Here is a 24,443-nt window from a genome sequence, read left to right on the forward strand (position 1 = left end):
GGTTTGCACTGAGCCACAGGTCTTGGAATGCCTCCGTGTACATCACAGCGTGACACAGTTTGAGTACACTATGGCTTATCTAACTGTTATTCCTACTGGCAGGCAATCAGCCTGTTCTCATTTTATCCATACTATAAACAACAGTCCAATAAACATTTTTGTACACAAATCTTTAAGAACATCCATGAATATTTAGGCAGGAGAGATTTCTAGCTGTATTACTATTAGGTTAAATAGTATATACATTCTTTTAATAGATACCACTATGTGCCTATCAAAAAACTTTTATCACTTTAACCTGACCAGGTGGTGACATAGTGGATAGAGTATTGACCTGGGACACTGAGCACCCAGGTTTGAAACCCTGAGGTCACCAGCCTCAGCACAGGCTCATCTGGCTTGAGCACAGGGTCACAACTGTGGGATCATAGACATGATCCCACGGCCACTGGCTTGAGCCCAAGGTCACTGGCTCGGCTGGAGTCCCCCCCACTCAAAGCACATATGAGAAAGCAATGAATGAACAACTAAAATGCTACAACTATGAGTTGATGCTTCTCATCTCTCTCCCTCTCTAACTAAAAACAAAACAAAAACTTTATCACTTTATATTCTCACCAAGAACATAAAGGTCCAGTTTTCACATATCCTCACCAATAGTGGATAGCTGACTTTTGTAAATCTGAATGGCAAAGTTACAGACTGATGCTAATAAGATATACATACATACATATCTATACATCCTCATGTATGTATGTATGTATATACTGTGTGTGTGTGTGTGTACACAGGTAAAAATACAGGATGCCTAAGGACAAAAATAAAACTGGGTAAGACGGCAGAATTCAAAGAGAATTCAGAAGTAATGGAAGCTGAACAGAAAGTACAATTATCTCTTTCAAAAGGTTCACTACCAAATGGAGAAAAAAGATGGAAATTCAGGGCGACATTAGGTTTTTGTTTTTCTTCCTCGCGCGTGTGTTGACCAGAGGGGCCAGCCAAGAGGCAGCGTGGACCCCAGCGGCTAGGGAAGCGGGCGTTCCTGGGAAGTGAAGGCAGAGGGAGCCGCACGACTGGAGGTCTCAGAAGAGGCGGTGCTCTTCCCATGGTCAGGAAGGAAAGCCAGAGGACAGGTCTGTCTGTGGTCGTGGGACATGGAGGGAAGTGCCTTGTCCCGTCCTAACTGTCTGAAGTACGAGGAGAGGTCCTGTGCTGAGAGGGAGGGAATGGGGCAGGTCTGAGAAATGCGGAGACGGTGTGGTCACCGTTAAGAAGAGTGAGGCGTGCTAACCGGGAACGTGACTGTTGAGCAGCCCTTGAATTTGTGGATTTTACAAACACAGCGACAAGCAATCGCAATGATTCCATGCTCAGCAACAGAACAAACGGGTAAGTGGTTTTATCCGGTGTTGGGGTCTTGAGCAAGGACGAGTTAAAAGGATAAAAGGGGAAGCGGTTGCAAGGCACGGAAGTGAGGGGACACAGGCTGAGTCAGGAGGGGTAAGGAACACAGAGGACGATGATGGGGGTGGCTAAAGCCCTCAGCGGAGGGCGGAGTCCACGGAGGAAAACCGTCACTGTGCCAGCAGATGCAAGCCAGGCTCAAGTGAGGGGGACACGCTCAGAGGGGGGAAGGCGCTCAGAGACTGGGACGCACTCAGACGGGGGGAAGGCGCTCAGAGACTGGGAGGCGCTCAGACGGGGGGGGGGGGGGGGGGGGGGGGGGAGGCGCTCAGAGACTAGGAGGCGCTCAGACGGGGAGGGGGGGGGAAGGCGCTCAGAGACTGGGACGCGCTCAGACGGGGGAAGGCGCTCAGAGACTGGGACGGGCGCGCTCAGAGGGGGGAAGGCGCTCAGAGACTGGGACGCGCTCAGAGGGGGAAGGCGCTCAGAGACTGGGACGGGCTCAAAGGGGGGGGGGAGGCGCTCAGAGACTGGGACGCGTTCAGATGGGGATTACTGGCTTTTTAGGTGAGTGGTTTCAGGCCATGAGCAGGTAGGTCTCAGGTGTGGCCGGGAGTGAGTACTAACCGGTGCAGGTACAGAGAAGGAAGCTGGTGACGATGAGAAGGTCAAGGAACTGAGGGGCGCCATTTGGAGGGCTCCCTGTGGACACTGAGACCACCCAGGAGGACTGAGGACTTGAGGTAAAGTCAGGTTTTGGTTAGGGGAAGGGTAATTTTTAAAAATAATAATTTTTATCAATTCTCTATCCCCTTCAGTGGTAAATGAAAATAGAAACCATCTAAAGCACAGAGAGAAAAAAGTATTTTGAAAAGAAGTAGAGCAATGACCTGTGCAGAGCAGTAAAGTGATTTAATATCATACATAGCTGGTGTCCCAGAGGGGAGGGGACAGAGGGACAGAGAAAACAGCTGAGGGTGCACCGGCTGCAGTTTCCCCATTTGATCAAAAACATCAAACCACAGACATAGTCGTGCAGTGGACCGTGAGTGAGATACACACACACACACACACACACACACACACACACTATTAAACTGCTGAACACCAAGCATAAAAACCTTAAAAGAAGCCAAAGGGAAAAAGACATTGCATCTCAGAGTGGGAATAAGGAGCCACTTCTCATCAGACAAACAGGCGCCAGGAGTGGAGTGACATTTTTAAAGTGCTGATCGAAACGCACTGTCAACACAATTCCTTAACGGAAAGTATCTTTCCCTGAGTAATAAAATAAAGATGAAACGACGCATTTTCAGAAAATGGAAGGTGAGAGACTCCGTCACCAGCAGACGCAGATGTTCAGGCCGAAAGGTAAGGACAAAAGATGGCACTTTAGATAACACAGGAAAGGTGAAGCACTGGGTATTATAAATATGTATATAAAAACGACTTGTTTTCTTATTTCTTTAAAGGTCATTTGACTGTTAAAACAAAAATGACAGTCACTGTGTAGTCTATAACCTGTGCAGAAGGAAACACACCACAACGATACCACAGAGGCGGCGGGGGTTTAAGCTGAAGGCTACTGTCGTCCGAAACTCACATCAGATATGAAGTGGAATGAAACTAACTCAAGATAAGCTGATACGGATACAACCATTTGAAATATACTAAAAATACAGTATTAAAAGCCAGAAAAAAAGAAAGAATAATAATAGAATGTTAAATATACCCAAGGAATCCCCAAAACATCAAGAAATGAGAAAACAAATCCAAAGGGCAGGCAGAGAGCACCACAGACACAGGGCACGGCACCACACAGCGTCACTGGTTCAGGAAAGGGGACACACCCCCACACGCCAGCTGGAAAGGAGAGGTTACCAAACGATATTTTTTAAAGATCCAACTATATGCTGTCTGTAGAAGATGTATTTTTTAAGTTACAAAAAAATGCCCTGGCCGGATAGCTCGGTTGGTGAGTGCATTGTCCTGAAACACAGAGGTCGCTGGTTCGATCCCCTGTCAGGGTACATACAGGAACAGATCTATGTTCCTGTCTCTCTCTCTCCCTTCCAATAAAATCAATCAATAAATTTTACTTTTAAAAAAGTCACATAAAAATGAATGCAAAAGGGAAAAGGATAAAAGATATGCACCACAAACAGCAAGCCTAAGGAAAAGCCAGTGTGGCTGTTTTATAGCAAAGTAGACGTAAAGAAAATCTGACAGAATTAAAGGGAGAAACAGACAAATCCACAATCACAGCTGAGGAACTGAATTAATGTGTCACTCAATAATTCACAGAACTAGGCAAAATTCAGTAAAGATCTAGAGATTTGAGCAACACTGTCAACCCACTTGGTTTAGCTGTTATGTAAAGAACACTTCATCCAACAACTACGGAATACACTTTCTTTTCAAGTACACGTAGAACATGCACCACGATAGACCATTAAACAGGCCATCAACTAAGTCTCAATGAAGTTCCAAGGACTAAAATTTTACAGGGTATGTTCTCTGAGGACATGGAATGTTAAATTAGAAATCAGACACATACAATATCTAGAAAACCTTAATATTTGTAAATTACAGAATATACTTTTAAGTAACCCATGAGACAAAGAAAAAAATCACAAGGGAAATTAGAGAATATTTCAAATGGAATAATGATGAAAATGCAATATATCCAAAATTTAAGGGGTGCCTCTGAAGCAGGATAGAGGAAACTTACAGCTTTAAATACCTAGAATAGAAATTTGTAGTGATTTTAAAACATGTCTTCCAATTCTTTGACAATATTCTCGTTAAGAGGTGATGAGTCTAAACTGTCTGTAAATCCCTTCCCCTTTAAGACGGGCTAGCCTTAGTGACTGGCTTCTAATCAGTACAGTGTGGCAGAAGTTACTTCCAAGGCTAGATTATAAAAGGCAAAAGCTTAGCAGGGCTGCCGGCTTGAGTGTGGGATCATCAACATGATCCCATGGTCAATGGCTTGAGTCCAAAGGTCACAGGTTTGAGCAAGGGGTCACTGGCTCAGCTGGAGCCCTTGGTCAAGGCACATATAAGAAGCAATCAATGAACAACTAAGATGCCGCAACTATAGGTTGATGCCTCTCATCTCTCTCCCTGTCTGTCTCTCTATATCTCTCACTAAAAACAACAACAAAAAACTATTCATATACAGTTGACCCTTGAACAACGAAGAGGTTAGGGGCACTGACCCCATCCACGCAGTCAAAAATCAGCATATAACTTTAGACTCCTCAAAAACTTAAGTTGTTCTTCAGTATCTGTGAGGGACTGGTTCCAAGGCCCCCTGCGGATACCCAAATTCAGAGATGCTCAAGTCCCCTGTATAAAATGGCACCAATCAATGCAGTCAGCTCTCTGACCTGCAGACTCCCAATGGCTGACCTAAAACAGTACAGATATTTATTGAAAAACATCTGCAAATAAGTGGTTCCGTGCACTTCAAACGTTCAAGAGTCAACTGTACATGTGTAGGTATGTATGCGAATGTGTGTATATATGTACACATATATGTATCACCTAGCTTTTTCCACTAAAAAAGCCAAGAAGAAAGACACCCCAGAAGCAATAAGCACATACAGCATTCAGATCTTGGTCTCTAATAATCCCTCATATCAGAGATATAAACATTTAGATGGTCATCAGCAAAAACTGCTCCCTAGTGACTGTGCACACACCGATGACCTGAGGTGTAGATGACCACAGATCTCAGGCAATTCCTTGCCCTACACTAAAATATGCTCTAAGGACCCCTAACGAGCCCTAAGCAGTCTTCAGTCTACTTAAAAATGAATATACCTGGGCGGGTGGAGGTAGGAGAACAAAGCACTGGATCCAGAATACTCAGCATATAAAGTTGTTACCTGAGCGAACTATAGTTGAATGAAGATGTTCATTCAAAGCCATATTTCCAATGATGCGCATTATATTTCTCTGTACTTTAGGGCAGTCCTTGTGAAGGTGGTACAGCCTCTGAAGTAGTTGCAAGCCTCCGTTTGCTTCGATCTTATCACAATGTGTGGATATCTAGCACAATAAATTAATGACAGCTCACTTTATGTTGTACAAATTCACTCGCCAGGTGACACAGCATGCTGACGGGCAGCCAGGTGGCTCCTGCTCAAGGACAGAGACCCCGAGTAACCACCCAGCCTCTCCTCTCAGCTGACTTAATACTCAGACCCCTATCTGCACGGGAAGTGCTTCACGATCACAAAGAAATAAGTCATCTCAGCAGGACTTCTGAAATTTTTATTCTTAAAGTTACCCTGTTTAGCTCTTTATCTGATATAACCTGTCAGTATTATTTTTACAGAACTGTTTCAATTTCTAGTGATACTTTGATGGGCTTAAAACTACCTTAGAATGGCCTGACCAGGTGGTGGCACAGTGGATAGAGCGTCAGCCTGGGATGCTGAGGACCCTGGTTCAAAACCCTGAGGTCACAGGCTTTAGTGCAGACTCATCCAGCTTGAGCATGGGATCATATGACCCTATGGTCACTGGCTTGAGCCCAAGGTCGCTGGCTTGAGCAAGGGGTCATTGGCTCTGTTGGAGCCCCCCCCCCAAGTCAAGGCACATAAAAGAAGCAATCAGTAAACAACAAAAGTGCTCTAAGGACCAGCTATGAGTTGATGCTTCTCATCTTTCTCCTTTCCTTTCTCTCTTGCTGAAAAAGAAAAAAAGAAAAAACCAAAAATACAAATACACACACAAAAAAAACGACCTTAGAATGTTCTCTACCATTGAGAAACCTACCACCTGATAACAGGAAATAATCCCTGTCCAAGTGACAGGCCCCACAGAGATAAGCAACATCTGGCCCACACAAACCCACAGCTATTGGGCTGGCCTACACTTACGAGTCATACAATTTATTAAAGAGAAAGATCAAGTAAAAATAAAGAGAAAAGGGGGTATGAATTTTTAATGGAAAAAAGAGACTTTTTTAAAAAGCCAAAGGAAATATGTATACTGAAGTAAGAGACAGACTTGACCAGTAAGTCATTATGGTCTGCCACGGTCACTGGCACGGTCCTGCTCTTTCATCACTAGCTTTAATCACTGACATGATACCATGTCACTCATGTATATGCAACAATTGTTCTCTAAATTTTTATTAAATTTTATCACATTTTGCATGCATTTAAAAGTAAATGCCTTTTCTACATAAATCAAGTATGTAATCACTTGAAGGGCTTCTGGAGAGGTAACTACTATATTCCACGTCCTGTATTTTCTGTTGAAGATGTATCTACTGCTTCAGAAGCCAGACGTAAATCACAAAAACTCAACCTCGCTGCCCCAACTCCCTTCTGTAGTCCAACACTTTACTAACTCTGCTTTGTCCTTGATTCCTAATTCCACAGGCGGGAACTAAAGACCAGAAAGCACCATGCTTTCGAGCCATGTCTAAGGATTCCCACAATTCAGCGGGAGAGTGCGGCACGGCTAGGATGACGTTTCCCAGGTGGGCCGCGCAGGAAGCACGTGCAGCAGCCTCGCCGGAGATGCCTGGTACAAGCGGAAGTTCCAGACCCCAGCCCACCCACATCAGGAAATTAAAGTTGCCACAGGTGAGCAGGAAATGTGCATTTTTAATATGCTTCCTGAGTGATTTTTATACAGTAATGTTTATGTACCACAAAATCTGTGACCTTTTTCTTTTAAAACCAAACTATGATCGTGAAAGAAAGGCTGTCATAATGCCAAGAAGTTTGAAAATCACTGATACATGCAATGTTTAAAATTTAGTCATTCCAGTATTTTCTTTTCTCTACCCTGACACATCTTTGACAGATGGTTTAATAGAAATTAACTACCTGATAATATTACCTGTAAAATTATCTGAGAAAGGTAGAAGACAGTGTGCTAAATGCTGTATTTAGACAATACATTGCTCTCTTCATGTGCAATTAAGATTACATCCATTTTAGAAATACTTAGCAAAACTGCAATTCATGTATTGCTGCTATATCATAACGATCAATCTGAACAGTTGAATGGGGTAAAAGCAGAAATTGAAAAACAAGCAAAAAGCTTTCTTCCCCTTTTATAATAAAAGTATAATTTCCCTTGAATGAACATGTAAAATTTTTTCAATGTGATCATGAAAGTAAACCACATTTGAAAATGTAAGTTACCTCGGAATGTTTTACTAAAGCTTCTAAACAGAACATTTCCACCGTCGCTGAAGGAACTTCCCCAAAGCTCTCAGCATAAGGCAGTCCGTTTCCTCCAAAACACCATAAGCCACCCTGAAAGTAAGATAATTCAAACCTTTACTTTAAAAAAAAAAAAAAGGACCAATATTTTTTATTGGACAAAAAAAAAGTCACTGTGCTATATACAGTATGTTAGGACTGCTGCGTAGGACTGTAAATATTGTGGGGACTTCAGTTATGCAAACTGTCGTTCTCTAGAATAGAAAACACGGAAGAGAACAAGCTCTGAATCCTTCTCGGTTCTGCCCCCCGTGTCCTCTTATCTGAAAGTACGAGAGCAAACACAGTTCCTCATCACATAAGGAAAGCCCAGCTGATGGTAACGTGCTAGGGTCATATTAAGGGTCATATTGTGCTAGTCAAATCTACTCAGTCTATTCATCAAAATGATAAAAAAGAGAAAAGCATTATTGAAAAAAATTAAAGGTAACGATGACAGGATCATGGCGTTTTTAATTCTTCCCAAATTAAAATTCAAGTGCATATGGAAGACAGCCAAGAAGAATTAGGAGAATTATGAAACAGAAGAGCAGTGGGACGCGTCCTAACAGACAGTACAGCATTATAAGAAAAAACTGGGAAAAGGACATTTCAACTCTTACCGCCTAGCAAGGGCTAATGTCACTATCTGCAGTGATCTGAAGGTCAGTGAGAAAAATGCCAACAGTGCTCTGGGAGAATGAGCAACGATCACATAAGGAAGTCCGCAGGAAGTCCATGAAATGATGCCCAACCTGCTCGTCCGGAGACGCATGCATGGTGAGACCGCCCTATCCGGCAGCTGGGGAAACAGGCGTTCGTGTCACTCTGCTGCTGGGACTCTCAACCGAGCTAGTGTACAGGCTGGTTCCCTGCAGCATTCTTTGTAAGAACAGAAGATAGACACCACCTAATGTCCGTCAGCAGGGGCTGGTTAAATAAACGATAGCACCGCTGTAACATGGAATGCTGTGTGAGCATAAAAGCTTTTGAGTCTCTTCATATATGGACACATACCAGCCTCCAAGATAACCCCTAACTGAGAAAGAGGAGGGGCAAGAGTGTGTCGAGTATGCCACCATTGGGTAAAAGAGCGTGTACCACTCCGTGTGTGCGCACAGGGGGCAGGGAGAGGAAGGGATGGGAGGAGGACTTATCACTGGATCGCCTTTAGAAGCGCTTTATATTTGAGCAAGAGTCATAACTGCGCATACAGACCACCTGCTGGCAGAGGGCCAGCACAAGGTCACGTCGCCCGCCCGGAGTTGCCTATAGCAAACACAACCCACACGTTTCTGATTTTGAGTTAATTTAAAGGGTCTGTGGTTTAGCAAAACTACTAGTCAATGTTCAAAATGTTTGACCATTTGATAATTCTTATTCATGCCCTTCCTCTCTAGTGTAATGTACTGTTTATCAAGCAACAAAAGGAAAGAATACATAAAATGAATTTCCATTGAAATTAAAAATGTTTGCATTGCAAAAGACACAATTAAGAAAGTGAAACATATTTTCAAATATTATATCTGCAAATAGTTTATCTGATACGGGATTTATATCTAAAGTATATAAAGAATTCTTAGAACTCAACAACAAAAAGACAACCAGGCAAAGGATTTAAATAGATATTTCTCCAAGAAGATATATAAATAGCCAATAAACATATAAAAGATAATCAACATCAATAATCATTTGGGAAATGCAAATCAAAACCAGAATGAAGATGCCACTTCACACCCAATGAGATGGCTATAATTAAAAAGGTGAATAATAACAAATGTTGGCAAGTATGTGGAGAAATTGAAATCTTGATACCTTGCTAGTGGGAATGTAAAATGGTATAGCTGTTGTAGAAAATAGTTTGGAAGTTCCTCAAAAAGTAAATGCAAACTGTATGACCCAGCAACTCCACTCCTAGGTATATACCCAGAAGAATTAAAAGCATATGTTCATACAAAAACTTGTACACAAATGTGCATTGCAGCCTTGTTCAAAATGGTCAAAAAGAAGAAACAATTTAAATATCCATCCTCTGATGAATGGACAAACGAAATGTGGTGTGTATCTACACAGTGGAATGTTACTGACCAATAAGAAGGAATGAAGTGCTGATACATGATACAACATGGGTGCACCTTGAACATTATACTGAATATAAGAAGTCAGACATCAAAGGTGGTATATTGGAAGATAGCCATTTATATGAAATGGCCAGAATAGGCGAATCCACAGAGAGAGGAAGTAGATCAGTGGTTGCCAGGGGCTGGGAGGTAGGGAGGGGATGGACAGTGGTTGCCAGGGAGGGGGATGGACAATGACCACTAATGGGTTCAGGTTTCTTTCTGGGATGAAAATGTTCTGGAATAAGAGAGAGGTGATGTTTGCACCACCCTGTGAGTAATAAAACTCAATATACGTTTTAAAGGGTGAGTTTTATGGACTGTGAATTGTATCTCAATAAAGCTGGTATTTTAAAATATAAGTGGAACTGGAAAGAGGAATTTAAGACCTTTTAAGGAAAAGGTAACTGTTCTGCTCTGTCCCTTAGGGTAGCTGGGAGCCCTAGGTCTGCTCTGCCTTCGCGTAGAACAATACGCTGTGTCCCCTTCGTGCCAGGGTGTGCGATTCTGCCACTGTTCTCCGCTAAGAAGAGCCAGATCTCCTTGGAGGGCAGCCAATGCCTGTTGTACGGCAGGAAGAGTCCAGAAGAACCGGGGACATCTTATCATCAAATAAGAAAACAAAGGTGCTCTCACGGCCACCTTGGGGGTAAATTAAAAAGGACGATGAGGTCAGCCTAATGAAAGGGTCTAGTGACCAAACAGGGCGTTCTGAGCATCAGAAAGAAAACAAGGTCATCAGCGGAGTGATTCCAAGATGTGGCCGATATGGGAAACAACCTGAAGTCAACCGGAGGAGCCGCATCTGCGGGTGTGCGCCCACGTTCCCACACGGTGGGAAAGGAGGAAGAGACAGACCGTTCCCTTGGTGGATGAATGACTGCTCTAAGGTTGAGTGCTGGCCCCTGGCACTTGACCTTGAGAAGTACGTCCTGAATGAGCCGCTGCACTCACCTTCTGAGCCGCCAGACTCTGACTGCTTTCACTCAGAGCCAAAGCTGTGAAGTACTGGGTGCACTCGTCCAGCTCCGTCTGAGGGAGAGATGCCAGCAAGCCTCTGAGCTCTTCTTCGGTGGAAGAATCCTGAAATAATAGCAAAATCAATTCTTCATAATTAAGCCCAACAACTGAACACAACAAAAAGTACCCAAAGAATCAAAGCCAAAAAAGCAAAACAAAAAAACTCCCACAGAGATAAATTAATTTTAGTTTCAAAAACAGCCACCCTGCCTGACCAGGCGGTGGCGCAGTGTATAGAGCGTTGGACTGGGATGCGGAGGACCCAGGTTCGAGACCCTGAGGTCACCAGATTGAGCATGGGCTCATCTGGTTTGAGCAAAAAGCCCACCAGCTTGAACCCAAGGTTGCTGGCTCCAGCAAGGGGTTACTCGGTCTGCTGAAGGCCCGCGGTCAAGGCACATATGAGAAGGCAATCAATGAACAACTAAGGTGTTGCAACACACAACAAAAAATTAATGATTGATGCTTCTCATCTCTCCGTTCCTGTCTGTCTGTCCCTGCCTATCCCTCTTTCTCTCTGAAAAAACAACAACAACAAAAAAAACAGCCACCCAGCCTGACCAAGCGGTGGCGCAGTGGATAGAGCGTCGGACTAGGATGTGGAAGACCCAGGTTCGAGACCCCAAGGTCGCCAGCTTGAGCGCAGGCTCATCTGGTTTGAGCAAAAGCTCACCAGCTTAAGCCCAAGGTTGCTGGCTCGAGCAAGGGGTTACTCGGTCTGCTGAAGGCCCACGGTCAAGGCACATATGAGAAAGCAATCAATGAACAACTAAGTGTTGCAACGCGCAACAAAAAAACTAATGATGATGCTTCTCATCTCTCCATTCCTGTCTGTCTGATCCTGTCTATCCCTCTCTCTGTCTCTGTAAATTAAAACAAAAAACAAAGAACAAAAAAACAGCCACCCAGGTAAACAGATCATTTAGTTTTGAATTGCATAGCTTCATGTCTGGTCTTTCATCTGAGACCCACTGAAGAGTGGAGCTCGACATTCCACCTCGTGGGCTACTTCACATTCTGACTCAAAAGTAATTATTACACTAAAGCTGGCTTTTAAAATCCAGAACTCATCATTATCAGATCTTTCCCTAATAGCTTACATCTGGTATATTTGTTTTTCTATTTGTCAGAAACTGAGAGCAACGTTTCAGATTTTCATTTTCCGGTCTAGGAACGGTCCTCAGGAAATGTGCTCACGCCCACATTCTGGTTCCCGATGGGTTGCTCTCTGTGTATTAACTTGTGGATAACAAGGGAGTGGGCCTCCAGTGGTGTTTGGCACCTCGAGAAACACGGAGCAATATCTGGGAACGTTTTCTGGTTGTCACAACTTGGCGGTGCTACTGGAATCTCATGAGAAGAGGCCAGGGAAGCTGTTAAACACCCTACAATATGCAGGACACCCTCCAACTAAAAAAAATTATTTGGCCAAATATGTCAATACTATTGAAGTTGAGAAAAACTAATCTAAAAGCAACCTTACATCAAGGGACCAATCCATGGTGATAAGCTATGAAGCTGTCTTCTGGTGTAAGAGCCCCCCAGTACCTAAAAGAGGAAAGTAATATAGAGAAACGGCATCTCCCAGGGAATCAGGTTATCTGTTTGAAAACTACGATTTCAGCTCGACACTGTTTCACTCGCTTGTCAGAGTAGCTCACAGACTATTTTCTGCATGTTTATTCTGTACCCACAGTGAAGACTATACATTAAACAGTTTTACATTCACTGCATTATTTTATTTACTTACTTCTTTTAAAGATGGTAAAGGAGGCGGAGGGAGAAAGAAACGAAGATCACTCCCTTTGCTTCGTGCCAGACCAATAAGAGTTCTCAGATCACAGGCTTGAGCGATTGTCCTGTACTGATAATCTATCGGAAAAGTATGCTGTTAGCTCCCAGGTCGGATTAATGTTGTTTCAAGGATTAAATGGACAAACTACTTGAAAGCACTCTAATTTTAAATTAGAAGTTTGTATTTCCCAAGTTACTTTTTCAAAAAGACAATGTCAATAAGCTAAATACCCATCATTTCCATACCTGACCTCACAGTTCTCCTCAACATATATCTTTAAATATAATTCTAGCATATGAAAGCTATTGATGGCTGCTCCAGAACTCTGTGGTTCCATTTAGGTCTACTGTCTCTGGTAATGGATGACGTCTTCATTCTGTGATGCCCATGAATAAACAGTCCGAGGCTCCAAAGGCGGCACTTTGTTTTAGCCATCATGATTTACCACGGCACATTTTTTGTGTGTTGCTACAGACCGTTTGTGTCCCCCTACATCCATATGCTGAAACCTAGTCCCCAGTGTCAGGTATTTGGAAGAGGGGTCTTTGAGGAATGATTAGGTCATGATGGGATTAGTGCCTGTCCCTTCTGCCAGGTGAGGACACAAAGAAAAGATGGCCAGCTGAACCAGAAAGCGGGTCCTCACTAGACACCAACTATGCAGGCACCTGATCTTGAACTTCAGCCTCTAGAACTGTGGGAAATACATTTTTGTTGGTTATATAAGCCACCAGTCCATGGTATTTTGTTATAGTAGCCCAAATGGACTAAGAGATGTATCAAAACAAAATTCCAACCACTGAAGCAGACACTCTTTTTTTTTTTTTTTTTTGTATTTTTCTGAAGCTGGAAACGGGGAGAGACAGTCAGACTCCCACATGCGCCCGACCGGGATCCACCCGGCACGCCCACCAGGGGGCGACGCTCTGCCCACCAGGGGGCGATGCTCTGCCCCTCCGGGGCGTCGCTCTGTTGCGACCAGAGCGACTCTAGCGCCTGAGGCAGAGGCCAAGGAGCCATCCCCAGCGCCCGGGCCATCTTTGCTCCAATGGAGCCTCGCTGCGGGAGGGGAAGAGAGAGACAGAGAGGAAGGAGAGGGGGAGGAGTGGAGAAGCAGATTGGCGCTTCTCCTGTGTGCCCTGGCCAGGAATTGAACCCGGGACTTCTGCACGCCAGGCCGACGCTCTACCACTGAGCCAACCAGCCAGGGCCAGCAGACACTCTTTTTAATTAATGGTGGTTCATAACCTGGGTAAGTTCTTTAGGAACAAGTGGGAAACTTAAAAACATGCATGCCAGGGCTCCAACCCTGATTTTTCTGATACAGTAAGTCTGAACTGAAGTCCTAGAAGGCAGATTTAAAGAAAGATTTTTACTTTAAGTCTCCATTAACATGAAATAAGATTATATTTACATTGTAAATTATTATAGTTATAGCTACCAACCACTCAACTAATTAACTTGTGTGGAGGCAGAGACCTTATTCTGAGACTTTTCTTTGAGAACATTGTTTATGTATATTTGTTTACTCATTTGTGTGAGGTGATGCTATTCACGAAGTATGTTAGTCTCTGTACTAGAATCAGTAGATCTGAGCTCTTGCACATATCTTTTTCTGAAAAACTTGAGTTTTAAATACAGTGAAATATTTTAAATACCCATTAAACTGATATATACACACAGATTACATATATTTGACTAACTATTAGTATTACTGCCAGTTGTCAAGTGAAGCAAATACAATCGTATGGTGCAGCAAGCAACTAAAATAGATTAAACAGGAACCAAAAGACATGTGACTACAACATGAGGCCATGACTACCAGAATCAAGAGCTTCTCTAATCAAATAAAACTCAGTTCTGGTACAAAGTTACACAAATATTTCCACCTTTGAGGTGGTTCTTCCCAAACACATCTATCTGGTTAACAAACCAGTGGGTTTTCACTGGAGTTTCTTAATTTCTGGAAATATTTTTTTTGTTGTTTTGTTTTTGTTTTTTTGTATTTTTCTGAAGCTGGAAACGGGGAGAGACGGTCAGACAGACTCCCGCATGCGCCCGACTGGGATCCACCCGGCACGCCCACCAGGGGCAACGCTCTGCCCACCAGGGGACGTTGCTCTGCCGCGACCAGAGCCACTCTAGTGCCTGGGGCAGAGGCCAAGGAGCCATCCCCAGCGCCCGGGCCATCTTTGCTCCAGTGGAGCCTTGGCTGCAGGAGGGGAAGAGAGAGACAGAGAGGAAGGGGGGGGTGGAGAAGCAAATGGGCGCTTCTCCTATGTGCCCTGGCCAGGAATCGAACCCGGGTCCCCCGCACGCCAGGCTGACGCTCTACCGCTGAGCCAACCGGCCAGGGCCTCTGGAAATATTTTTAACATATTTTTTAGACTGCCTGAATTAGTTCCCTTCCTTAAAATCTTTTCCCTTCTCTTCTGTGTCAGAAATGGAGAGCTGGCTAGCGGCGTGCGGTGCGTCGGGGCCATTACCGTGCCAGTGACGGGCCCGCGACATTTCCTGCACCGCCTGCAGGCGGGCCGCCCTGTCCGGGCTCTGACTCTGCCTCAGGAGCAGCCACGCGGCACACTCGTGATCCTCCACGTCCACTGTATTGAAGGCGTCTTTGCAAAAGAGAGAAGACGACAATGTGAGCGGTGTGAACAGTAAGAGGCAACATCTTCATCCTCCTGTTTATTCGTGTAGTGATTTATTATCTATGTGCTTTTGTTTTATATACTATGTTGCTTTCACTACACTCTGGTCTTTTTCTTTTTCCTTAAAAAACTTTTCATCATAAAACATATCAAACCTATGGAAGAATTAAAAGAATAATACATTAATATCCGCATGCCTGCCACAGTTAGATTTACTGTTATTTTGCCATATTTGTTCAATCTGTATGCATGTTTTTTCCTAAACTATGTGAAAGTTTCAGACATTTGACTTTTACCATTTCACAGTTCACACTGAGTCTCCTAAGAATAAGCCTGCATTCTCCTATATATAATCACAAAGTCATTATAACACCCAAGAACACTAACAAAAATCCTCCCAAATCGTCTAAAATCCATATTCAAATTTCTTAAATTGTCCCAAAAATATCTTTCGAGCTGCTTTTTAAAACCAGGATTTAAGTCTCTCTTAGTCTCTGAATTGTAGAAAGCTTTCCCACCTTTTCTTTCATAGCTAGCTCCCCATTGTAGAGCTGCCGCTTGTGAAATCTACATTTCTGATGCAATATTCTCATTATCAGAAAGCATGGAAAAAGATTTCCTAACAATTTAAGTGAGAGGAGGGGAGATAGAGAAAAAGACTCTCGCATGTGCCCCTACCGGGATCCACCTGGTAACCCCTGTCTAGGGCCAATGCTTGAATCTACCGAGCTACTTTTAGCATCTGAGGCTGATACACTTGGACCAACCAAGCCATCCTCAGGGTGCGAGGCCAGTGCTTGAACCAATCAAGCCACTGGTGGCAGGAGGGAAAAGGGAGAGAAGGGAAAGAGGGAGGTAGGAGAGAAGCAAATGGTCACTTCTCCTGTGTGCCCTGATTGGGAACCAAACCTGGGACTTCCATATGCCAGGCTGATGCTCAATCCACTGAGCCAACTGGCCAGGGCCAAATTTTAAATTTTGAAAAGTTTGTATTTACTCTCTATATTTATTTACAAATATCTACCAACAATAATCTTCAAAGATGGAATGAAAAAACTGTCCAAGAAATCAAGCCTTAAAATTAAATATAGCCTAAGAGAATAACGTTATCATTTTTTTACTGCTATAATAAATGTTAGTATATGAAATGGGAAAATATCTTAGGTCAACTATCAAATGACTTTCAGAATTCTCATCAGGATTCCCAATTAAATATTTCATACTCACCAGCAAAAGGACCCCGTAACATCTTGGCTGAGGTTGCCAATACTTGTCTTACTGCTTTGTGAAGCTCTTTTCTTGCCTGGTACGTGAATCCTGAAGTGATTACAAATATAAATAACACCAAATACGTACGCTTTATGCCATGCTCCAATAACTTCAAAGAGAAATATAAACTAAACTCCAGGTTTTTTTCAAAAAGAAAATATAAAATAGCATCCTTCCATTTTTATTATCACTATCAAAGCAACTAAAACCATTATGGGAACACAGAACTCTAAATCCCATAAAAGGACTGCTCTCCAAATCAGGGGAAAGGTAAAAAAACAAAAATAAAACACCAAACCCAACAAAAACCCTCATATACAACAGAGGAGTAGCTATAATCAAGAAAGTCCCTCTTAAACTAAGATTAGAGCTATCTTACTGAGATTAAGTTTCACTGTATAGGTAAGTGAGGTAAATTATAAGCTATAAAAATTATCTGTGCAGTTGAAATCGTAACCCTATAAAAGCATGGTGAAATACAGGACAGTGAAAGACTAATGAACAGTAGCAGCTGGTAGGCGGGAGCAGTAGAGCCGGCCCACTGAGAGGCGCACTGTGCGCAGGCGCGGTGGTCCCCGCTGCCAGTGTGGGAACTCACAGCTGTCAGTCAAGCCGGTGACTCACCAGGCGCCCCGTATCTCCATGAAAAGCTGTACCCCTGCTCTACATTTCACATTCATCAAGCAATCACGTGATTACTAATTAAGTGTCTGTATGACTAACTATGAAGAAGGGGAATGTTCTGACTAGTAAAGACAGATATTCTAGTCTTTATGACACATTCTTTCCCTGCGTAAATAAGTTTGTGTTCATATTTATAAATCCATCTCATCAGTTTAGTGGGCATAATGCATAGATCCCTGAAATCAGATATCTCTAAGTGACAAAATCCTGTTTTTATGCTTGCCAAACTGAGGGCCAGCCTCCAAACTGGCGTTCCCCATGAAGGGTGGAACTCTGAGTGAGACTGAAACAGCTGGCCAGCCTTCCCTGCACGGAGTTAGAGGAGGCCTGCAGCCTTGGGCAGACATGCAGTCCGAGGTTTGGGCTTCAATGAGCTCTTTAGGTACTTGATTCTCACAGGGTTTGGTGGCTCTTAGAGTCAGCAGAACGTATTTGAGGTATATTGTGTTTTAAGTACTCATTTCTAAATCCAATAACTACCTTCCATTTTTCACAAAGATGGAATTATTTTACCATAAACTTACCATGATTTTCTCCTTTATCTAATGAAACTGTATGCACATATATATATGACTTCATTTTTTCTCTTTCTACCACTTGAGTATCTAATGTCACAGACTTCTTCAGGGCCAGAACTTCGTATGTAAGAAATAACGAACCTCTTAAAAAGAAACAAAAAAATCATCATAAATATATGATCTAAATGTAACATAACTGTCATTTTTTTAAATTTCTATTTATTGATTTTTTTAGCAAGTCAGGTGTTTCCCAGATCAAGTTGACCTACACATTCCCTCAACACAGACACAAAGGCGGCCCTCTGTCAGGAGCCAGAGCCGAGTAGAGTAACATCAGTTATATGAAACCTTCTCTTGAGCTTTCTACCCTGAAGCAAAAGCAGGTAAGATAAAAAAAAAGGGGGGGGAGGCCAGACCGTGGCTGGCATCAGAAGAAGAGAGAGAAGGTCTGAATGAATCCTCTTCTCCCGTGGGGATTTATCTGAGCAGCCAGAAAGAGCAAATGTGTTCAGTATTTTTATCATGCTTACCATGAAAGACGAAATTCTTTGCTAAAAGTTGTGTGATCAACTATCACTCTATTCCTGAATATAACTGTGATATCAACAGTTATATTCAGGAATAGAAACTGCTTTACAAAAAAAAGTACTCATTTATCTTTTGGCTGGAATAAGTCAAAGAGAAAAATCATCTAAGTTTGTTTTGCCTGGCCTCACACTCTCATGAAGAAATGTATGTATTTGGATAAAATGCCAAATCTATCTCCTTTATCATTTTAGCATCTAAGAGTTGTTTCATATTTATACTAGTGAAAGTATTATTAACAAAAACAGTAGAATAGTATTAGACATGCACTTAACATACATATCACCCCTCCAAAAAAGAAAAAAAGAAAAGGAAAATACAATGTTCAGAAAGAGAGCCTCTCCATTCATTAAAGCGAGGGCCTCTGAAACAGCACAAGATAGCAGATGTCAATCTACTCATTTTCTCAGTCAGCCTCAATTTCTTTCTTAAGGGCTTTATGGTGATTCGTAGGATTTTCAAAAATAATTTTGACTACAGTTGATTTTTCCCTTCTTCGCCCACTTCAGACGCTGAAGCAAGACGTGACTTGAGGTGTGTGCCAGCTCCTTGGGGAGCCCCGCTCTGTATGGGTCAAGTGCTTTCCTTGCAGCAGAGGTGCCAGGGGGCAGAACCCCATCCCACACGTGGGCCCGGGAGAAACCAGCGCTCAGAAGGGAAGTGACTGGAGCGTGTGATACTGAAGTGGTAAAGCCAGTGACCAACCAGTCATCTCCACCTCATTCCACATCTGTGCCTTTCCACACCCCCATGCTCCCTGAAAATCTCTCCCACTGGGATTTCAGACAGCAGTGCCATGAAGCCAACTAGTATTTCACCGTTGACACTTACCCTAAAATAAGTGATCCAGTAAACTTGATTATATTTCCTTCAAAAAGAAACAAAGAAGTTATTGATATTTTTCTATTAATATAATTAGTTGCTATCAACACCAGGCTCACTATCTCCAGACACAACCGAATGAACCAATAAGCATTGAGTATAAAAATATAACCTAAATTTCACACTCCTCCTCTCCTCCCTCCAGCACTTCTGCCACGCCTGCCCCAATCAGCAGGGACCCTAGTGTCCTCAGCACCGCTGGTCCTGCCCTGGCCCACACTGCTTCCACTGAACGCCATGTCCAGGGAGCTCACTTCCCTTCTGACTCCTTGTAGTTCACAGCCAATGAAGTAGAGGGGCAGGGATAATTCTCCTACCACAACTGCGTTGAGGGGTTATGTCTGTCTATTAGGGAGATAAAAGGACTCTTCCCAAAGTAATTATTTTATAATTGGTGGTTAAGTACCATATGTAAACAGCCCCATTTTATTTATTTTTTCTTTTTTCTTGGTTTATCCCCAGCATTTACAAAGCCAGACCTAGGGAAAAGACTAGGTCTGGGGACACATGCATGGTCTTAATATAGCGAATGTTTAGCCTGCCCTGATTATTACAAAATCAGAACAGCGAGAATATTCGCAGGACAGCCCCATTTTAAATACATGTTACATTCTACAAGTGTACTTATAATTTTTTTGTTCAGAACTTGGAAAACCCTTTTTTTTTTTTTCATTATTCTGAAGCTGGAAACAGGGAGAGACAGTCAGACAGACTCCCGCATGCGCCCGACCGGGATCCACCCGGCACACCCACCAGGGGCAATGCTCTGCCCATCCTGGGCGTCGCCATGTTGCGACCAGAGCCACTCTAGCGCCTGAGGCAGAGGCCACAGAGCCATCCCCAGCGCCCGGGCCATCCTTGCTCCAATGGAGCCTTGGCTGCGGGAGGGGAAGAGAGAGACAGAGAGGAAAGCGCGGCGGAGGGGTGGAGAAGCAAATGGGCGCTTCTCCTGTGTGCCCTGGCCGGGAATCGAACCCGGGTCCTCCGCACGCCAGGCCGACGCTCTACCGCTGAGCCAACCGGCCAGGGCCTAGATCTGTTTTTAGGACAGACATTCACCTAGAAAATTCTGTGAGCCCTGGCCGGTTGGCTCAGCGGTATAGCGTCGGCCTGGCGTGCGGAGGACCCGGGTTCGATTCCCGGCCAGGGCACACAGGAGAAGCGCCCATTTGCTTCTCTACTCCTACCCCTCTCCTTCCTCTCTCTCTCTTCCCCTCCCGCAGCCAAGGCTCCATTGGAGCAAAGTTTGCCCGGGTGCTGGGGATGGCTCTGTGGCCTCTGCCTCAGGCGCTAGACTGGCTCTGGTCGCAACAGAACAACACCCCAGATGGGCAGAGCATCGCCCCCTGGTGGGCGTGCCGGGTGGATCCAGGTCAGGCGCATGCGGGAGTCTGTCTGACTGCCTCCCTGTTTCCAAGTTCGGAAAAATACAAATAAAAACAAAAACAAATAAAAACGATCTATGTAAAGACCTAACGGAAGCTCCCTGAGAACAGGGACTGTGTGTTCTTCAATAGTCACACCTCATTTAATTTTACTTCATTGCAGTTTTTACAATTCGAAGGCAAAACCATCCACCAGTAAAAAGATTATGACTTGTTGAAGGCTTAGATGATGGTTAGCATTTTTTAGCAATAAAACATTTTTTTCTTTTTCCTTTTTTTTAGAGAGAGGCAGAGACAGAGAGACAAGAACATCAAGCTGGTCCTGAGTGTGCCCTGACCGGGGATCAAAACAGCAACCTCTGTGCTTTGGGATGACGTTCCAACCAACAGAGCGATCTGGCCAGGGCTTAATTTTTTATTTACTGATTGATTTTTAGAGAGACAGAGGAAGGGAGAAAGAGACGAGGGGGAAGGGAACATTCATTTGTTGCTCCACTCAGTCGCGCACTCATTGGTTGCATCCCGCGTGTGCCCGGGCCGGGGACCAAACCTGCAACCTTGTCGATTTGGAACGACGCTCTGACTGACTGAGCTAACGAGCCAGGGCTGCAATAGTATTTTTTAAATTAAGGTATATAACATTGCCTTTTAGATATAATAATACTGCACATTTAAAAGACTATGGTATAGTGTAAACATAACTTGTTTTTTTTTTTCAGAGACAGAGAGTCAGAGAGAAGGATAGATAGGGACAGACAGACAGGAACGGAGAGAGATGGAGAAGCATCAATCATCAGTTTTTTGTTGCGAAACCTTAGTTGTTCATTGATTGCTTTTTCATATGTGCCTTGACCATGGGCCTTCAGCAGACAGAGTAACCCCTTGCTCGAGTCAGTGACCTTGGGTCCAAGCTGGTGAGCTTTGCTCAAACCAGATGAGCCCGCACTCAAGCTGGCGATCTCGGGGTCTCGAACCTGGGTTGTCTGCATCCCAGTCCGACACTCTGTCCACTGCACCACCGTCTGGTCAGGCTAAACATAACTTTTATGTGCACTGGGAAACCAAAAAATCTGTGCGACTCACATTACAGCAACATTTGCTTTATTGCAGTGGCCTGGAACTGAACCCGCAATGTCTCCAAGGTGTGCCTGCATTGTAGCCTCAGGGCCTAGGATGGCTAGGACCTGCCACACGAAATAAACAGTATATAAGTACCTGACACCTGAAAGATGACCGAGGCCAATCTTCTCATTTTACAATTAAAGCTTAGTGATAAATAAAGACAGATTGGTGCTAGACCCTGAGCTCCCATAAAGCAAGCCTTGCTCACCACTGGATTCACGGGACCTGCTACAGTTGCCTGGCACTGTGTTTTGCAGCTTAATAAATAGCTGCTGCACGGCAATGCGGTAATGCTTGAGTTCAGAAGGATAAGGAGGACTCTGACAGGAAACACAGGGAAGGGAAAAGATCCCCTAGAAGAAGGGGTATGTTCTGGCTCTGGGCCTCCCAATTTGGGGTGGACCATAAACCTAGAAAAGACATAAACAACTCTGAGACATATCACGGGTTAAGTAAGTTTTTTGTGGACCACATTGGAAACTGGTTACTCCTTCTATAAAAAAATATTATTGTTTAAACTGTACTCACTGCCTGACCAGGCGGTGGCGCAGTGGATAGAGCATCCGACTGGGATGCGGAAGGACCCAGGTTCAAGACCCTGGGGTTGCCAGCTTGAGCGCAGGCTCTTCTGGCTTGAGCAAAAAGCTCACTAGCATGGACCCAAGGTCACTGGCTCGAAGGGGGGGGGGGGGGGGGACTCAGTCTGCTGAAGGCCCGCAGTCAAGGCACATATGAGAAAGCAATCAATGAACAACTACGGTGTCGCAACAAAAAACTGGTGATTGATGCTTCTCATCTCTCTCCGTTCCTGTTTGTCCCTATCTATCCCTCTATCTGACTCTCTCTCTGTCCCTGTAAAAAAAATAAAAAATAAAAGAAAATAAACTGTACTCACTGATATCTTTCCAGTATGTGTTGCCTTTTGGAGGAGGAGTTGAGGTTCCTATTCTTCTACAACAAATGACACAATAAGCAGCCAGAGACATTCTGTGTATTTAAAACAATTATAACAAATTTAGTTTGGCAGGTAATTCAAAACATTTCTTTTAATCATAAGAACATGTCACAATCACAGTTGGACTGCCCACAGAATCATGTTTTTTAAGACCAGGGAAAAACTTTTTAATTAAAAAAAGTATATTTCTCCCTTAAAAACTTAAAGCTGACTTATTAGAATATTTTGCTAGTACTTTGATTGTTCTTCAAACTGTGTCCAATTGTAAACAATGATTAGAAGAAAACTGGAAAACATAGGTTATTATTCAAAACTAGAAAGCCCGGCAGTCATACGAAATGACCGCTGTTCTAGATATTATAAATTGTAATTAAAATGACTTGTGCAAAGGTGTCTGCTAATTCAAACTGAATTACCCAGGGTGGTCAAATCGATTAGTTTCTAACTTGAAGTTTAAGGACTGACAGTGTTCACATTTAATATTCATGTCACCAGAGGAATGCTCAAAAATTAAAGTTTCTCTGTTTGAAACTGTTTTAATCCTTTTTGCGTTTCGGTCAGCATTACTCTGTCGTTTTTTTGCATTTCTCTCCTGCCTTTGTTCAAGGGACTCATTTTGTCGAGACAGGCTTTTTTGTCTTGCATCTGAGGCAAGCCTTGTTTCTCTATGCTCATCAGTCTCATTTTGCTGAGAAAGACGCATTTGCTCTGCGACTGAAGCAAGCCTTGTCTTTCTCTGCTCAGTGGTTTCTTTTTGTCGAGAAAGCCGTTTTTGTGCAGCTTTAGCTCCTTTTCTCTCCTCTTCAGTGCTGTATTTTCTAGGAGGCATTCTTAAAAGAAATTACGTTAAGACGTAGTTTTTATGTAAAACAGATGATTGCCAATGCAAACAAATGTTCACCTTCCCCCTGACACGCTCAATTTGCGTTCAGCCATGGCAACTTCACCCCATTGGCTAGTACAGTTACGCAAGCAACCAATAAGCTATGGGCGACAGACACTTAAGCCGCATATAATAAAGATATCAATAAAGGAATTTAAATTTTTAATGTCTTTTAAAGTATATACATATACACACACACATATGTGCATATGGATAGGTATTCATATTTACCTTTGATGGCTGAAGACCCTACAGAAATGAAAAGCAGCTCTGAATGGAAGATCTACTTGGGACCCCTGAAAGTATTTAGCTTTTCTCCAACTCCTTCAGGATGGTACCCAAAACTGTTTAAAATTTTTTTTATTTTTTTTTATTAAGTGAGAGGAGGGGAGACAAAGACTCCCATATGCACCCTAACCAGGATCTACCCAGCAAGACCCCTACAGGGCAATGCTCTGCCCATCTAGGGTTGCTGCTCCGTTGCTTTGCAACTAAGCTCTTCTTAGTGCCTGAGGCAGAGGCCATGGAGCCATCCTCAGTGTCTGGGGTCAACTTGCTCCAGTTGAGCCATGGCTGCTGGAGGGAGGAAAGATGGAGAAGCAGATGGGCGCTTCTCCTGAGTGCCCTGACCTAGAATTGAACTGGGGACATCCATACGCCAGGCCAACACTCTACCACTGAGCCAGCCAGTCAGGACCTAAAATCACTGACACTTGTTCATTGTGGGCACTTCAGTAAAGGAAAACTCTCCACCACTTCACAAACTGAGTAAAGATGATCTCGATATAACACAACTGTTTCTAGACAACTCAGTATTCTAGAATCATATCACATTCTCTTAGGATAAGGCACTTTTTTCTTGAGGGATTCATGTGGAAAATGGTCCTTTGGTTCAACATATAAAAAATTTCTAGCAGCTTTATAGAGATTAGTGGGA

The 24,443-nt window shown here is 43.5% G+C and overlaps 1 protein-coding gene and 1 non-coding gene across 4 annotated transcripts in view; both read right to left on the reverse strand.

Moving 5' to 3' along the window:
• SERAC1 (serine active site containing 1) overlaps positions 1–24,443 on the reverse strand; it is a 40,140-nt gene that overhangs the window by 10,918 nt on the left and 4,779 nt on the right. For all 3 annotated transcript variants that reach the window (XM_066248552.1, XM_066248551.1, XM_066248553.1), the window contains exons 2-10: positions 22,564–22,655; positions 19,111–19,147; positions 17,701–17,837; positions 16,451–16,540; positions 15,059–15,190; positions 12,528–12,649; positions 10,712–10,840; positions 7,578–7,691; positions 5,298–5,460 (exon numbers count right to left, since the gene is read on the reverse strand). In XM_066248552.1, coding sequence (XP_066104649.1) covers positions 5,298–5,460; positions 7,578–7,691; positions 10,712–10,840; positions 12,528–12,649; positions 15,059–15,190; positions 16,451–16,540; positions 17,701–17,837; positions 19,111–19,147; positions 22,564–22,654 — 1,015 coding nt within the window. In that variant the 5' untranslated portion in view covers position 22,655. The remainder of the gene's footprint in view (positions 1–5,297; positions 5,461–7,577; positions 7,692–10,711; positions 10,841–12,527; positions 12,650–15,058; positions 15,191–16,450; positions 16,541–17,700; positions 17,838–19,110; positions 19,148–22,563; positions 22,656–24,443) is intronic.
• LOC136316520 (small nucleolar RNA SNORA72) lies at positions 19,612–19,743 on the reverse strand. Its single transcript, XR_010727750.1, has one exon. It is a non-coding gene; the product is annotated as a small nucleolar RNA SNORA72 (small nucleolar RNA).

The sequence above is a fragment of the Saccopteryx bilineata genome, chromosome 12 (genome assembly GCF_036850765.1).
Source record: "Saccopteryx bilineata isolate mSacBil1 chromosome 12, mSacBil1_pri_phased_curated, whole genome shotgun sequence".
Taxonomy (NCBI): domain Eukaryota; kingdom Metazoa; phylum Chordata; class Mammalia; order Chiroptera; family Emballonuridae; genus Saccopteryx; species Saccopteryx bilineata.